At 35.0% G+C, this 18,668-nt stretch overlaps 1 protein-coding gene and 1 pseudogene across 1 annotated transcript; one reads left to right on the plus strand and one right to left on the minus strand.

The window, feature by feature from the left end:
- Positions 1-2,160: 2,160 nt before the first annotated feature.
- Positions 2,161-5,573, minus strand: LOC103966957 (annotated as a pseudogene).
- Positions 5,574-9,986: 4,413 nt separating this feature from the next.
- Positions 9,987-13,979, plus strand: LOC103966950 (protein RTF1 homolog). Its single transcript, XM_009380192.3, is given in 3 exon segments — positions 9,987-10,301; positions 11,694-13,122; positions 13,125-13,979. Coding segments are annotated over 2 exon segments (1,971 nt in total). The 5' UTR covers positions 9,987-10,301; positions 11,694-11,738; the 3' UTR covers positions 13,712-13,979.
- The last annotated feature ends 4,689 nt before the right edge of the window (positions 13,980-18,668 follow it).

Consider the following 18,668-nt stretch of genomic DNA (forward strand, 5'->3'; position numbering starts at 1 on the left):
TCTCATTTATCGTATACCGTTAGCTTCATTAAGTTTTTCTTTAATATTGCTCACGTTAACGTGTAATCCATATGGCAAAAGATGAGGCCGAGGGAATACCGTTAGTATATGAATATGGCATGACACTATTTATTTAAAAACAATTTTTTGCAGGGGTACAATTATGGCTAAAATTATGTTTAGCCATTTCGTTTGGAGATGACCTTAATAGTTGAAGAATGACTATGATATATGCCCAACCACATTGGATTTACTTGTGCTCATACTTTAGAATGTTGAAAATTCAAACTGTATCAAAACAACTTATCTATTGACTTCAAATATACATTTTTTCACAATCGATATTAGTTATTTAAGCTATATTAAGAGAATAGAAGAAATAAATTTGAAATGAACAAAGTTAGACAGAAATATTCTATTCATCAGAATAATAAACCACTTGCAAAATCAATTGTAATTAAATGAAATGCATAACAATATCTCTCCATGATCCCATTATACCAATATACACCCCATACGCTCCCCAAACCCGCCACTTGCAAAATCAAGCTGCATCTCTTTCAAACATCCTGTGCATCCTCGACAACAGGCCATGACTCTATAATACCAACTTTTTGAAGATTCAGAATCAGGTGGGGTGTGAAGAATCGCATAGCTTAGGGTTATCATCTTGAGGACCTATAACATCTCGATCAGACCAAGGCCAGTGCCCACTGTACATTTTGCGCCTATGCTACTCTTCGGCTGGAGGGTGGAATTCTAACACTCGGAGTAACAGACCGCCAACATCTAATCCTATAGACCGGGGCATATTTTGTATAGCCCATTGAAAAAAGAGATTGTAACTATGAGATTTTAGGTTGTGATTGACACTAACAAATTAACTAAAATAAATGTGTAGAATTTTGAACAACCAGTTAACAAGAAAGTTAATCCTCTGACTGAATAAAGTTGCAGGCATTGAGTTTAGCAGCATTATTAACAAGGAAAAGTAGAAACCATGCAACTCCATCATCATGCATGAGTGGTATTTTAGGAAATACAACTACCTACATATGTGGGTGCTAATTGTCATGAAAAAATTAGCATGTACATGAAAATCTACAAGCATCTTGAAAAAAATAATATTCTAACTCATATATCCGTTTCAAATTTATTTAGACAATAGTTAAAAGGCTTAATTACTGGTGCACCATTGAAAGTGTGAAAAATTCTCACTCTGCCTCTTCAAACTTATTTTGATCCAATTTACTTACTTTCGAAAATATGTAAACGTGTCTCATTTTATCGTATACCGTTAGCTTAAATAACTCAATACAAGTCACTTCTTCTCTTTCCCCGATCTCCAACTCAATACAAGTCACTTCTTCTCTTTCAGTCCTTTCGCTCATTTCACACACACACACACTCTCTCTCTCTCTCTCTCTCTCTCTCTCTTTCTCTCACTGACTTCTATCTCTTGATCTCACACTATGTTTGGATGAATAAATTTAAGATTACTAAGAAATTTTGAAATGATGGGATTTTATTTTCTAGAATTTGTGAATTTTCTTATTTGGTTAACCTAAAAGAACAATGAAATTGAATACGGAATTTGTTATTTTTAAACTCTCAATCATAGAAATTGAGAAATGACACCTATTTACATAGAATTTAAACCTGGGAATTAGAGGTTCCAAATATCAAGTTTTTTTTTTTTTCCATGCAGAAATTCTAAATTTCTATATTTATGAATTAAAACAAGGGAATTGGTGTATGTCAATTTATAAATTCTAACTTTAATCCAAATTCCAAGTTTATTCCTCTCATTCAAACATAGTGTTATTGATTGTTGGCTAAATAATCTTTAAAAATATAAGTTTTCACCTTTTTTATAATTTGTGATTCTCATTTCCATATGTGAGTGAGACGGTAATGTTTAACTCAAATGAATGACAAGTTCGATATTCAATTATTACTACCATATTGCATGACTTTAACCTCAAATTCCTATCTCAATAAAGCGTGCAACAAATGAAGTCTTACAGTAGTATTTGAGAAACATTACACGTAAAAATTACAAAGCAATCTTCTGTATAAATGAAGATAAAATATTGTTCAAATTATCGAATCGCATGCATAATTTTCCAGTGGTTCACATAAAACCTTTGCAAAGCCTTCTATAAATAACACTTCGTCTCTGACAATCTTCACGCATGCATTAGCAGTCAAACGTGCTTTGCAAGGAAGGTAATGATAAGCTGATTAACCTCGTCCGGCGATTGTTCTTGAACGAAATGCGATCCTTCGGACATGTATTGAATCTCCAAATTGGGGACAAACTTTTTCACCCCCCAATGTCGATGTAGTAATCTATCCCTGGAAATTTGTTTACATAATCCTTGCCTCCCATTATATAAAGTGCTAGAGCTTTAACAATTAGAATCGTCAAGCCAGATTCTTCTCTAAGTGCCCTACCAATACATAACGTAAAGTTCAAGAAATCATTAACGTGTACTGACAACTTGAATCCAAGTTAGCAGGGTTAAACTAATTTCAAATGAGAGGTCTGATGATTCGATAATAATGTTTTTTTCATTAACTCTTCTAGTATGCGGAAATGATAGTGAATCGAAGATCAAATGCGTTAACTATACGGAATTTGCAGTGCAGTTTGGAAGCCCGATTTCTCATACAAAGCTCCATATGCCGCAAGATCTTCCTCGGTGAACCAAGGGGCAATAGGGGTAGATGGATCCACCAAGTTCATGATCTCCTGGTTTTCTACAGCAATTGGTATTTCACTTATGGAGAAAAGGATGTAAATGTTCCGAACAACTGTTTCCGCATCAAAGCACCTAAAATCAGCCTCTGCTCAGCCAGGTTCCTATAGTAGAGATAACAATAAGTTGTAACTTGTAAGCAAGCTAGTCATGGCATAGATATGGATAACAAGACTAAGAAAATGCACACCTGCCATCTTAAAATGTAGAAGCCCTTAGGGAGGTTTTTATCAAATTTAGAGGGCTTGGTGGCATGATTGGCACTCCGATTGTCATAACTCCCAAGACCCTTTCTGGGTATGCAAGGGCAAATAAGTATGCTGGCTGAGCTCCAAAGTCCTTTCCGACGAGGAAAACCTACGTAAAATTTAATGAAAATATGACTTTAACCCCTTAAACTCAATTTCTTTCATATAAAACTTGACATAACATTTTTACTTGAATAAAACCCAACGACTAGACTCCAAATAAGCAAATTCAATAAATTATATGTTTGACTCTACACATTTAAAATTTTTTGAATGCCTTAAATACCCCTCTTTGCATGTTTAATGTGCACAATTAAACATGTGCAGATTTTAAGAAGGATTAATGATTTTACAAAAATAAAAAATAATAAAAAAGGCACAAATATTCTAAATGCATTGCATGTTATATGAGAATTCAGGATTTCCACGTTTTGTTATTAATTTGGTTGATTCATGTTTCTCTCACTCCATAAAATTTGCTTCTAATTTGATATAGGAATTTATTTGGCATGTTTCTTAATCTTAACAACATTTTTCAATTTAAATATTTTTTTTTAGTGAAATAGTCTATCTTATAAAATATTTATCAATAAAATAATGTACCTATAAATTTATTTTTTAATTTTTTTGCCAACTACAAATTTATACCATAATTTATCTATCATATCAAATTTGTGGTGTAATAATGTAACTATTATTTAATTTTTACAACACTAATGTATCTTCAAAAATAATTTACTTATTGTTTAGTTTTAGCAAAAATAATTTACCTACTGTGTATAATTTGTGAAGCTAATGATGTACCTATTGTTTCAATTTTTTTTAAAATTAATGTATGTACAAAAATAATTTATCTTTGTTCAAATTTCAGGATAAAAATTTACCTGTTCTTATTTAACAATAATATATCCACAATTTTATTTTTCGTTGAATATAATTTACCTACTTTTTAATTTTATATGAAACTAATTTACCTACTGTGACAATAATGTATCTACAATTTTACATAAAAACTTTACCTTTTTTTTACAACAATAGTGTATCTACAATTTTGGTTTTGTATGAATTTAATTTACCTACAATTTAACTTCGTCTTTTTTTTTAAATGTATCTTCTATTTTATGTTTTTGATGTTTTTGTGTTCGCAAAATAATTTATCTAAAATTACATAGTCAAGAGATATGGTAATGCATTATATGAATTCATTATTAGACTAGTAAAAGAAATTGTTAAAAACGTTAGCCATAATGGTTGGCTAATAATGGTTGTAAGAGAACAGTTATAGAAAGTTGTGGCATAAATTGTAAATAACTTATATTAATAGGTTACTTATTTTTTATGGGGCAATTTATTTAAAATTTGGGTTTTTATTGGATGTTTATTCATAGATGGGTTTTTACCCGATGTATATGAGTTGTATGAATCTATATCTAAACAACCCTAAAATTTATGATCAAACATGTTACATTGCAGTTCTCTTATGCTCTCACTGTACAATACGATTGGCACATAAGGAAATGCAAATGTTATAATCCTTCAAACAATAAGCTTTTCATGTGCAAGATAAACAACAAAAACAGCCAAAGCAAAATAAATGCATGTTGTAGTAATTTTCAAACTCTCGTGTTCTCCTGCTACACTCCCACGTTTTTTTTTTTCTTTTTCTTTTTTGTATCCTTAATTCTTCTTTTATTTATTCTACCTAAAAAGTATGAACAAACGTGCGTAGAAAATGAGAATTCAGAAATCACAAATGTCATCTAAATTTGATTACAACAAATTGCTTTTTCAATCAAACTTGTAATAACAACCATGCAAACAATGATTAATGAAACAAAGAAAGAAGTTTCAAATTTGAATCTCAATTTCTAGCCAAATTAAAAATAAAAAAGGCCAAAATTAAAAACAAAAAAGGGTATCTGAAAAGTTTGTATCATGGGAATAGCAAGCGAATCAAGAATTCCAAGGAAGACACTGATGAGGTCGCGGTAGGAGGCCTTGTCGGGTTGGGGAGGCGGTTCGGAGAGTCCGTATCCACTGTAGTCGGGAACAATGGCTCGGAAGCCGGAGTGGGCCAGACCAATCATATGGTGCCACCACGAGTACCAAATTTCAGGTAAACCATGGAGGAACACGATCACATTGAGACCTATATAAAAATAGAGAAAGACGGCGTTTGATCAATTATGTTTGTGTTCGATTTTACTAAGAATAATAAGTACAGCGTACGGATGAGGCAGTGGGGAGGAAGATATTATGACCTGTTCCAAGACCCGATACTCTGTTTTCACGTCATATCATTATGGTAATGAATCCATAAAAATAGAATATGTTTGATTTTTTTTTTAATACAATCAATTAATTATAAAATTAAACTAATATAAACTATCGATAAATTTTGAATTCAAGTGTACAAAGTGCGCATATTCATTCTAAATATCTAGCTAATAAAACTACATTTATGTCGGTTTTATTTGATTTAGAGAACAAGAATAAAAATCTCCCATAAGTATACAAAATTAAATTTAAGACGTCTTAATAATTAGAAGATACCTTTATACATTATTCTTTCATCAATCATGTTGCATGACAAAAAGTGAAGTGTTGACTTGTAAGAACTAGCTAAAGGTAACATCTTTCTTTCTTTATCTGTGGTTTCAACCGATCCTTGGCCTTGGCAAGTGGGATGCCTTACTCAATCAAGTAACGTAGAGCGTGCATAATATGATTTTAAAATAATAAATCAATTGCGGAAAGTAGATTTCAAATACTTTATACATTTGAGTTTTAGCTCTATTATTATCAATTACTTTAATACTCTATTTAGGAACAAGCTCCCGTTAGTAAACTCGACAAACATTTTTATTTAATGTCTAAGAATTGGGGATGGTTGACGGCAAGGGCGGATATACATTGCGACCAAGGTGGTCCCAAGTGTCAGTGTACCTAGAGGCTGGAATAAGCATATGAAGGTCTTCTAAGGACCTCTAAATGTTTGATACGAGTTCTTTTTGTGCCACCAAGTGTTCAATACGAGTCCCTTTTGTGGCCACCAAATATTTGATGTAATGCTTCCTAGGCATATCTAGGCAGCATTCACCAGGTGTTGTCGATAAAACTTCAACCCTCATCAGATTGCTCGGTAAATATCGATATTGATAAGCTCATATTTATATATATATATATATATTACATCAAATTCACTTGTTTTTCTTAGTTAGTTTCTTATATTTTTGAGCTATTTACTTTGCTTTTGTGTTTTGTAGGATTTGTCAAGCAAAGAAAAGAAAAATAGCACAAGTGAGATTTTAAGTAACAAATTCGTTAAAATTGCTTGTGCAGATCAGCTGACTTTGGAAGCAAGTTGTGAACAGCTCAGAATGAATTAGAGAATGAGCCTTATATTCTTGGCAAGCTACGGATGTCTATTTTCTGGAACATTTCGCAGATTGTTAATATCATTTTTTTAGAAGAAGTTATGGCCGTTTTAACACTGAAAGGTTCCCAAGTGGCTGAGCAGTTTGTAATTGACAAGAAAGCATTGATAGCAATAAATCCAATAAATCTAGCAGCCAAAACTAATGCAGCCAAGAAAAGCTAGCTGACACCTATTCAAATATCAGAGGAAATGGAATTAAAGATGAGGATTAAGTGGGAGTAATTGGCATAAAGGCTGCTTAAAGAGTTACAATTGTTTTACCATTTCTTCTCATTTATTATCATCACTAAATGGCTGTTAGTGGGGTGAGTTACGCAGAAGAAACTGGGGCAGCAAGCAAGAATTGAAATAATTTTTTTTTTTTTTTGATAATTAAACACTGTTATAGGTACATTCATCATATGTTTCCGTATTTTAATTTTTTAAGTTCTTATACCATTCCAATAATTGAAATAATAATTTACGAATGATATTTTTAATTGATATAGAATGAAAAAGCAAGAAAATTAGTTTTAAAAAACAAAATTGGAATATAGGATATATAAATTACAGTAACAATGCTAACAAAAGTGAGGGTTTAGCTGAAATGGCAAGTCGCAACATGTTTGAGGAACAGGTTTTGGGTTGAATTAAGTCAGTGAGGCTGAGGGGAATTGTTATTTATTTTCCTAATCTTTTGGGAAAACTTTTACTACTAATCCATGTTATCAATGAAGGTAATATAATATTTGTTAAGTATTTTTGGTTGCAAAAATTGTTTAGAAGACAATATTCTTGAGTTATTTAACCTATAATATAAAGTATTAACATAATATATATATATATATATAATTAGCTATATAAACTATGCACTATAGTCAATAGCATTGATCTAAGTTTTGATCGATAGAGAACATGGTTTGTATTAATTTTACATATATAAAATAAATGGGTAAACGGTTACCCGTTTATAATCGAGGTTAATACCCATAACAACCTATTTAAATTTCACGGGTAAACGGTTATATCCATAACCGTTTATTTATCTAAACGGTTACCCATAATTGTAACTGTGAAATTTAAATGGGCGGGTAACCACGATTATCCATATCCGCGGATATTTTGCCCACCCCTAATTGACGACCCTGAAAATAGAAAGAAAGTACCATCCAAAATAAGCAACAAAGAATAAGTGATTATTGATCTCATTGTGTTGAATCTAGACTTGGGACTCACGTAGTCCAATAGTACAAACGGACGTCAGTCATCGACAATATTAATCCCAAACGCCGTATCGTTTCCATGTAGTTTCTAAAAAACCAAAAAAATATCAGTGAGTCGACTCAGCGAGTTGATTAACTTTCCTAAAACAGGCAGAACTGTTTCAAATTTTACAAGCTTTTTAAATTCAGCGGGTTTCATGATTTTGTTTGCCGCAGTTGGATTATCCCGGATAGATCTGTCCGCCGAAGCCCCCAGATTTTTTTCCAGGTGATTGATTTATTCTTCTTGTTGTTGCCCTTTGTTTGTTCGAATGCCAGAAATTTGACTACTTTCTTTGTCTTGTTTGCTGAAAATTTTTGTTTTTTTAGGTTGGTTTTAAGAATTAAAATCGGTAAATACTAAGTACCCTTTTGGGTTTTGAGCGAGATATGCTCAATATGTAGAGATTAAGGATTAATATTGTCTGAAATTCCGAAGTTGTAATTCTGGGATTTGGTTGTTTGAGCTGGAAATTGTGGGAATTTGAGCAATGGGTGTTCAATACAGTCCTAGGGTTTGAAAGGGGATATTGTTTTTGGGAAGTTTTTCGACTCATTGCCAGTGTCTTGGGGTTGGTTTTGAGCTGGAAATTTTGAGAATTAAGGAAGTGGGTGTTCCATTGTAGTCTTAGGGTTGAAAGATAAAAGCCCATGCAACACTTATTTCCTTGAAAAAAACTCATCTCATTTTAAACATCCAAATAAAACCCAAATTTGAAGTAGACTGTCATGTAAACAAATAAATACCTATTATTTTCAAACTATTTACAATTGTGCCACAACACTCTAATTATGTTAATGAATTTAAGTATCCACCATAATTGGGAAATTAGTGCCTTATTATTATAAAATTATCTACTTTATACTTCTCTTACCATCATATGTTTCATTTCTTTTATTTGTTTGACAATCATCGTAGGTAAATTATTTTGCATGTATGTATTAGGCATATTTTGTTAAAATTATATATATGCGTGCAAATAATTTATCTATATTTTTATGTAAAATAATATGTAATTAATTAATTTTGAATCAATTGGCTAAAAACGTTTATTTATTTTGTAGGTAAATTATTTTTCATGTGATAATACATATATACTAGCCATATTTTGTTATTATTATATAGAGTGTGCAATCAATTGACATTCTTTTATTTGTAGGTAAATTATTTTGCACGTAGGTAAATTGTTTTATATATATATAATTGCAAAATATTGGTATTTAATTAATTTTGAATAAAAAAATATTTATTCATTTTGTAGGTAAATTATTTTGCATGTATCATTACATACTAGGAACTTATATTGTTATTATATATGTGCAAAATAATTTACCTATGTTATATTTAAAATATTGATAATTTTGAATAAAATAACTTTTTTATATTTGTAGGATATACTAATTTACTTGTTTGCATCATGTGAAAACAACTATATAAGGAATATTGGTATCATGTAAATTTTTGTTATTAAATACATAGGAATCATGACATTTAAATTTTTTTCCAAATCCTCATGAGGTATTTGAAAATATTTAATTGAATGAAATAATGTAAAATAAATGTAGATAATAAGTGAGAGACCCTAAGTAAGTGTTATTAGGGGTAATTTAGACATCCAAAAATACAAATTTTGCAAAGTCAAACTTAATTATGGATAATGCTTAGTTGGAGCCTAATTATTGGGTTTTTATTAGAGAAATTTACCATGATGGGTTTTAGTTAAAGAAAATTGAATTCCAAGGAGTGTACTCATATTTTCAGTTTTTTTTTTTGGGGAAAATTTTCAACTTGTTGCCATTCTGTGAGTCGGTTTTGAGCTGGAAATTTTGGGGAGTTTAAGCAATGGGTGTTCCATATACAGTGTTAGGGTTGAACGGAGATGTTGTTTTCGAGGAATTTGTTTCCTCGCTAATTCGGAGTTTGTGTGTGGTTGAATGACTTAGATGGGTTCACAGAGGATGAAGCCAAGCATCTCGATATATCTTGTGTTTCTTCTGGGGGTGGAAAAAAATGCCGAAAATTCCAAACCGAAGTAAAAAAATCCCGATTCCGAATCGAAAAAATCTCAAACCGAAAATCCCGAAATTTTTGTTACCCAATTCCAAACCAATCCCGAAATTTTGTTACGGGAATCGGTTTCACACTTTCATTCATCCGGTAAACCTGAACCTACACGAAATAAAAATATATATTATTTAATTTTAAATATATATTTAAAATTGTAATAACCATCCGATTTAGTTGAGAATCTCAACCGTTGATTACAAATCAAAGTTCAAACCCTCAGATAACTCAACTCAGTCACTCTCTCTCTCCGTCCCTTCTCGACTCGACGACCTCACCCCAGACAACCTCACCACCCTCCTCGACCTCACCTCGACCTCACCTCAACCTCACCTCAGAATCTGGCCGCACCCACATCACACGAGTGACTCACCTCTCTGATCTCTCTCTCGACTTCTCATCCCTCAGACCCTCACCGTGGAGGAGCCTTCCTTCACGGCACAGAGGCAGAGCCACGGCCACCGGCGCCGCTCACCTCTCTGATCTCTCTCTCGACTTCTTCATCCAGATTCCAGTGCACTGCCCACCGATTCTCCTCCAAATCAGGTAAATTTTGGAATTAATTTAGGGTTTGTGAAATTTAGATTAGGGATTGTGAAATCTAGATTAGGGTTTGTGAAATTTAGCACTTGGAACTGATATGGAGGTAGAAGATATGTAATGGCTGAACTATAGTATTAGAAATTTTAGTGTTTCTACCCTCTGAGCATGTTCTTCTCACCAACGTTTTTATTGCTGGTTTTGGTAATTGATTTATTTAGTTTTTTTTCTCGTTTTTGAAAGAAATGAAATTGAAAATGGTTATTTGTGTTTTGGGATTGACATTGGCCATGAAAATTGTAATTTAGCTCAGAAATGTGGTTTTATTTTGGGAACTTGAGTGCTTGTTTGTGATTTCGACATTTTTGCTTAGTTTGGTTGATGAGAAATCGAAAAGTAATTGAATTGGAATTATAAATTTTGGTGATTAATCTGGCCTGTGTAGTTTTGTTTTGTGATGGTAACTTAATAAGTTGTTCATTTGTAGTACTGGAAATTAGGGGAAAAGTGAGTGAGGTTCATAAATTCTTTAGCAGTCGGGTTTTTTGTTTACTGCATCATGAAACGAAAGGTGGGTGCTTGATTTTATCAGTTCCGAAGAAACTATGATGGCCTGAGAATGCTGGTTGTTAAAGCATATCATATGAGGTGGTTAAAGAAGAAAAAAAAGGGTGGCAGGGGCTGGGTGGTGGTTGCAGTTAATGGACACAATTGAATCCAAGTTCAAGTGGAACATATAATAAGAAAATCTGTTTTCTTCACTTTGAAGCATTTCAAACTCTCGTTCAATGTCCAAAGTTGGAATCTTTGTTTGTGTGAACTGAGGAATATGGTTTTTACTAGCCATTGTGTACTTGCATGCTTCAGTTAATGCTGATTTTTTAGTTCTTCCATCTCAGAGTTTTATCATTCTGATGTTCAAACTGATATCTTTCTGTTGCCTTTATATGAAGTTCTTGTTTGAGCGACATTTTGAGATTAGGCCTAATGGGAAACCTTCTGACATGTACTCTCATTTTGAGATTAGCCCAAAAGCCCAAAACTATTTCAGGATTCCCGATTTGTCCCGAAATCCCGAAACTATTCGGGATTCCCGAAAATTTGGTTTGGGATCCGGTCTTGAAATTGGGATTCCCGAAAACTTTGGTTTGGGAATCGGGACTTGGTTTTCGGTTTGGTATCCCATACCGAACCACCCCTAGTTTCTTCTGCGTGAAATTGTGAATTATTAGTCGTCATCAAAATTGTTAGTAGCAGATTAGAATTTTTAGGTTTCAAAATTTTTGTTACAAACTAATGTGTTTACTATCAAGTTGAAGTAGTTTTGAACCAACAGATGGAAATAATGTGTTGATGATTTTATCTTCTTTTCGAATGCTGACTTTATGAGTTTTTCAGGAACGTGAGTAAAACATCAAAACATACCGGAAGGGACAGCGGCAAATGGCAGAATTAGAAAATTTGCTCTTGGAGGCTGCGGGAAGAACAAGTTCATCAGGGAAAAACCGACACTCACATTCATCATCTAGGAGGAGACGTGGGGGTTCATATTCTGATGGAGGAAGTGATTCCAGAGGTGATGATTCTGATGATGGTCGTGGCTATGCAAGCAGGAAGCCTTCTGGACCTCAAGTTCCTTTGAAGAAGAGGCTGGACCCAACAGAAGTAGACGATGAACAGGGTAGCCAGGAAGAAGGTGGTTATAACGATAGTGGTTCGGATCGTGGTGGGGACAGCAATGAATCTGATGTTGGCAGTGATCTTTACAAGGATGAAGACGATAGGCGGAAGCTCGCAGAGATGTCTGAACTTCAAAGAGAGCTAATTCTGTCTGAAAGAGCACAGAAGAAAGATGACAAGAGTTTGAAAGAGAAGTTCCGACCAAAGTGGGACAAAGGGAAGGCCCCACAGTCCCGGAAAGAGACTCCACCTCTTCCGTCCTCTCGTGTGCGTTCATCAGCTAGATCTGCTGACAGGGCAGCTGCCAAGGATGATGCATTGAATGAGTTACGAGCAAAACGTTTGAAGCAGCAGGACCCTGAGGCTCACCGCAAGTTGAGAGATGCTTCTAGAGGAGGAAGTTCAAGCAGTCGAAGTTTCTCACACCTGAACAGGAAATCCTTCACTGCAGTGGGTCGGAGTAGCTCTAGTCAGAGTGACAGTGATAGTAGGTCTCGTAGTGAAGATGATGGATCATCAGGGGATGATGCAATGATTGACAGTGATGATGAAAGGTCAGAAGGACTAACTTTTGACGATATAAAGGAGATTACCATTCGAAGGTCGAAACTTGCAAAGTGGTTTATGGAGCCGTTCTTTGAAGAGTTAATTGTGGGTTGCTTTGTGAGGGTTGGAATTGGGAGGTCAAAATCTGGGGCTATCTATAGGCTCTGCATGGTCCGGAATGTTGATGCATCAGATCCTGATCGACAGTACAAACTGGAGAACAAAACCACACATAAGTATCTGAATGTTGTTTGGGGCAATGAGAACTCTGCTGCCAGGTGGCAGATGGCTATGATTTCTGACTCTGCACCGCTGGAGGAGGAGTTTAAACAGTGGATTAGAGAGGTGGAGAGAAGTGGTGGCCGATTGCCAAGCAAAGAGGACGTGTTGGAAAAGAAGGAGGCCATAAAAAAAACCAACTCATTTGTCTACTCAGCCGCAACTGTGAAGCAGATGATACAGGAGAAAAAGTCTGCCTCATCAAGGCCATTAAACATTGCGCTTGAGAAGGACCGGTTGAGAAGGGAGTTAGAAGTTGCAAAAAGCAAGCAAGATGATGCAGAGGTGGAGAGGATCCAGACAAGATTACAGCAATTAGAAGCACGCGGCAATCACAGGGGAAAGATAGCAAGGCTATTAGGCTTGCTGAGATGAACAGAAAAAACAGGGTTGAGAATTTCAAGAATGCATCAGAATTAAAACCTAAGAATATAGGTTTGAAAGCGGGGGAGGCCGGTTATGATCCTTTTTCAAGGAGATGGACTAGGTCAAGGAATTACTATGTGTCAAAGCCCGGTGAACAAAAAGAGGAGGCAGAGGCAATAGCTGTGGCTGATGGAGCCTTGGTAGATATAGAAAGTAATGGGACAGCAGTGGTGGGAGCAGTACGGGCTGGCATGGCAGCAACTGCAGCAGCTTTGGAAGCTGCAGCTGGTGCGGGGAAGCTGATTGATACGAGTGCCCCTCTTGATTTTGGAACAGAGTCAAATCTAAAGCATGATTTTGAGCTGCCAATCTCATTGGCTGCTCTTCAAAAGTTTGGCGGGCCACAGGGAGCTCAGAAAGGGTTCCTGGCAAGGAAGCAGCGAATAGAAGCAACAGTTGGGTGCCAAGTGCCGGAGAATGACGGGAGGAGGCATGCGCTGACACTTACAGTTAGCGACTACAAGAGAAGAAGAGGGCTTCTCTGAAATGGCAATGGGCCAGCCAAGATAACAACCAGAGAGGCAAGACGGACATCATCTTCAGCAACGAACAGGACTGGTGGTACTGGTTTTCAACGGTAAAAGCTTGTTGGTGTAGTCTAGTTGTTTGTTTCAGTCCTTATTTACAATTAAAAATAAGAAGACTGTATTTGTGTGATTTATTTACTGGAAGTTTGGAAGAGAGCACAAATAATGCACAGCTTGTGAGAGATTTGATATTTACACTTTAATGAGATTACTGTTTTTTTGGAAACTATGAGATTACTGTTGTTTCATTCAAATGTTGTCTAGCTTTTTGTTTTTCATACGACCAATATTGAGGGAGGAGAAATTAAACACACGGGTTTTTTATTCAGTTTGAAGCTCCTGTGGTGTTAAATAGGCCCATCATGATTTTTCTTCAGTTTCCTTGGCTTTCAATCCCCTCGTTTGAAGCTAATTTAACTTTCTATTAGTTAGTTGAAGATCCAAGATGATATCAAAGGGGAACTTCGGACAAAGTCACCGTGCCAAAATGTTCAACTCCATTAGCTTCCTCCCTGACGAAAGCACAACTAGATTACTGAATAAACCGTTTAAACTTTAGCTCTCCTTAGCACAGGCGTAGAGGGTTACAAACGTGTGTCCTTGAAGAACCAAATTTTCTGGAGTTTGTTTGAGAGAAAAACCAAAAGGTTTATTGATTAATTATGAATTGATGCACTACATTGGGAGAGTCTTTGACTTAAACACAACCTTGGAAAGGCTCAAGCGTCTTTGGGAAAAATAACACATTGAGTGGATGTAAATTAAAAGGTGTGATTTTTATTACAAAATTTAAAATGCAGTTTTGGAAGCTTCGAATGGCTAAATCCATCATATGTCACGAAAAAATGGTGAGTAGAACTGGGGCTCTGTACGCTTTTTAGAAAGGTATCATGACCCAAAAAACAGAGTTCGGACACCAAATTTGTAGATTACTGTTGCATCATTTTGTCTCCCTTTGATCAATTGCATTTTCATTCCATTCGGCAATTTGTTCTACATTAGAAATAAACATTTTTTTTACTAGGTAGCTAATTTTTGTCAGTTCTCAAACTTATCCCATAACCTTAATAATTACACACAATAAAAACACGTCTCATGTTGCTATTTTGAGAAAACGAGTACCAACTTGAGTCAAAGTATAATGAAGAACTATTACCAAAAAAAGTATAATGAAGAACTATTACCAAAAAAAGTATAATGAAGAATGGAAGTATTAGACAACTTCAACCCTTGGAGTAAGTTCTAAACTTTCCCTTCTATTCTCCTCCCATTTCTCTCCACCCCTTGTTCTAAAATTGGGTTAAGTGCTAAAACTTAAAAAAAAAAAAAAAAAAAAAACTCAATTCTCCCTAAGATTTAGCCCAAAATTAGTGGTAGAGCGCACATGTGAGAGTGGAATAAGGGAAGTGGACAGGACTCAACTAGCCCAGACGCGTCGAAGGCCCATCATGTGCGCACTTGCCCAGCCCTCCTCAACTTCGCTAGCCCACCCATGGGGCATGTCGGGCTGTTGTCGACCCGTGACACGAGTCCAACAGCTCTTTTTGGTGATTTGACGGCCAGAATTCAAATGGATCATGGAGATCCAACAGTCCACTTTAATTTATTTAATTTTTAGTTTTATATTTATATATTTATTGAATTCAATGATTGAGATCGAATATAATCAAATTTAAATCCAACTACTAAAATAATTAAAAAAAAAATTTAACTCAAAATTCACCCAAAACTTTATAAATACCTATGTATTTGTTCAAATATCCACACAAAACTCACTTTTTTCCTACAATTCTTCCAATTTTTCTTTCTACCATCTTCCAAAACCATTTGTTCCCATTTCCAAAATTTTCAAGATGGCAAAAGATCATATTAGAGGTTGTAATTGGACCTTTGAGGAAGATGTTGTTTTATGCTTGACATCAGTTTAATGATTTTTCACTATTTATTGGAATTTAAATATTTTTATGTTAAAATGTTCATAAAATAAATTTAGGATAGTCAACATAATTTTTTTTAAAGTTAATTTTTTAAAAAAAATAGTCTAAATTCATTACTTAATAATCTAAGGCTAAAATTTTAGGTCAGAAGATTTGGAGCAGACAAATTGTTTCTGGGCTAAAAATTTTAGGTTTTACTCCAATGGTTGGAGATGGTCTTATTATCGTGTCATTAGTAAGCTTAATCCTTATTTATTGATTTTTTTAAAATTATTTCTAGAATTATAACTTTTTATATTCTAGGCCGGCAAATGATTATTTCCTATTTAAGGATATAAAAATTTATGTTTTTTTTTTTTCGCCATTGAATAAAAGTTTATAATTGAAGAAATAATTAAATAAAAAATATGAAGAAATAAAACCATGGGATTTTTGCGCTAAAAGCGAGCCAAGTGGAGCGATCGAGCCAAGCTCAAGACTTTAGGCTATCTCCAACTAATTCGGCTAGAGGGTTGAAAATAGTCCGAAATGGCAAGAAAACTGTCTTCAACCGAGGGCGGGGCCAAAGAGCTCGTGGGCCCCACTAGGCCAAAAAAGGAGAAAAAGGATAACTAGCTAGCCAAACCCAACCAACTAACCAGCCCCGAGGCAGGTCGGATTTTGAATGCAACGACTACTAGCTGATGTTAGCTAACCGTTATATTTGAAGTTCTTTTTTTTTTTTTTTTTTGTAAATTTTTTTTAAAAAACTTTAAAAAGTCTTTTTGTTTTCTTCCTATAACTTCCTAAACCATTAAACAACATTAAACAATATTAAACAATATTAAATAACATTAAATAACATTAATAACATTAAACAACATCCAAATTATACAACATAAAATAAAAACATTTAACAACATGAAACTTAAACAACATTTTTAAAAACATTTAACAACATAAAACTTAAACGCCTACTCCGTGCTTTTTTTGGCCTAAAGATGTGCAACAAGATCCTTTTGTAGGTACTTATTTGTGGCAAGAGAACGTAACATCCTGTGGCGTCTCATGTACTCATTCAAAGAGATAGTACCAATTCTTGGATTCAAAGGCAAATTAGGTCCATCATATATTTTTGCACGAGCCCTTCTTGATCTATTTGGATCCTGTTGGTCGTCATCAGACTCTCCATCAATATGCCCATTTTGCTTATCCTCCATAATCATGTTGTGTAGTATGATGCAAGACATCATGATGGAGTCCAAATTTTCTTGACTCCACCTACTTGCCGATTCTATGATGATCTTCTAACGTGCTTGTAGAATATCGAAAGCTATCTCAATATCTTTCCGATATGCCTCTTGGTGCAAGGTAAACCACTTTTCGGCGTCATTCGTAGGATTTGGAATTGCTTGGACAAGTGTCGTCCACTTTGAGTAGATGTCATCTGCCAAGTAATACTCTGGATTGTACTGATGGCTGTTGATGTAGTAGTCAAGTTGAGGTGATTAGCTTTCCTTCAGGTTATTGAAGAGGGGTGAACGCCCAAGAACTGTAATGTCATTTTGGGATCCAGGGATCTAGGGACTACAAAGAAAGCATGCTAAATCCATGTGTCATACAAGGCAACCGCCTTTAACACAATAGTTGGCTTTCTCAACCTTTTGCTAAAGCCTCATTGCCATCTGGTGGGACAGTTCTTCCAATTCCAATGCATGTAGTCTAATGAACCTATCATGCCCGGAAAGCCACGGCCTTTAGCTTTGCAAAGGAGTAGATCCAGATCTTCTTGATTTGGCTCACGGAGGTACTCCTCTTTGTAAAGCTGAACGAATGTTTCACAGAATTCACCAAGAGTATCAAGGCATGTAAACTCAAACATACCATATGTATCATCTATTGAATTAGCTGGGGAGGCATAGGCCATCATTTGGAGTGCAATAGTAACCTTCTGATGAGGTGAGAAACCCGGATGGCCTGCTCTGTCCAGCTTTTGTCGAAGTATGGATTGACCTACTGGACATCATGAAATAAACGCTCGAAGACATGGCGCCTCATCTGGAAGCGACGTCTGAAATCATCTTATGTGTACACCGAGTTGGGGTTGAAGTAGTTGTTCATCAGATTGGCATGCACCATCGCTCTATTTAATGGTTTGTAAGAGCGACCAGCAACAGAGCCACCTCATTGAGGTTGTTCCTCAGTTGGCTGACACACCATAACCAAGCCATGCCTGCCATATATTCTATATTGCGTCGTGCTTCATCTTTTCATTAGACTCCTCATCTTCTCTCATCTACGCCCATTTTTCTTCCAATTCGGAATTGGATGCGAACCAATTGGAATTCGAAGAGGATCCAAAGTTGGAATTCATTGCAAACTTGAATTGAAAGAGATTGAATCTGAAGGTGTGTGAATTAGCCAATATTCACCCTATTTATGGACATTAGATCGGTTGAATTTGAAGGTGTGTGAAGCCAATGGTTAGCTGACGTCAATTACCATTGGATTTGAAATTTTTTTTTTTTAAATTTTAAAATTCTTGCTTTTTCCTATAAATTTAAATTGTTGTAGTTTTTAAATTTAAGTTGTGGTAGTTTTTAAATTTAAATAATAAATTATATTTGGCCCTATGACCCTTTGGCCCTTGGTTGGAGATGGTAAGAAATATGGCCTTACACTGTTCATTAAAATATTAATTTCTTGAAGAGTCCGAGGGCTAAAATGAGCCATCTGGCCATTATTCAGTTAGAGCTGGCCTTAGTGCCTAGCGGCTAGGTGAAGGCCTACGCGGACTAGGTGGATTTAAGTAAATTTATTATATATTGTATAAATAAGTCCTTATTTATTCTTAAAAACACAAACATAATTGCCACTCAGTACTATGGTCTGGTGGTATTCCTCTTCGCTTGAAAGTGAGAGATCTTAGGTTCAAATCTCGTAGATGGCGAATTTGATACCAAATTAGGCTGCCCATTGTGTGACTTTGCCAAACTCCC

The sequence above is a fragment of a genome, unplaced genomic scaffold (assembly GCF_019419815.1).
Source record: "Pyrus x bretschneideri cultivar Hongxiangsu unplaced genomic scaffold, Pyrus_bretschneideri_v1 Contig16, whole genome shotgun sequence".
NCBI classification, from domain to species: domain Eukaryota; kingdom Viridiplantae; phylum Streptophyta; class Magnoliopsida; order Rosales; family Rosaceae; genus Pyrus; species Pyrus x bretschneideri.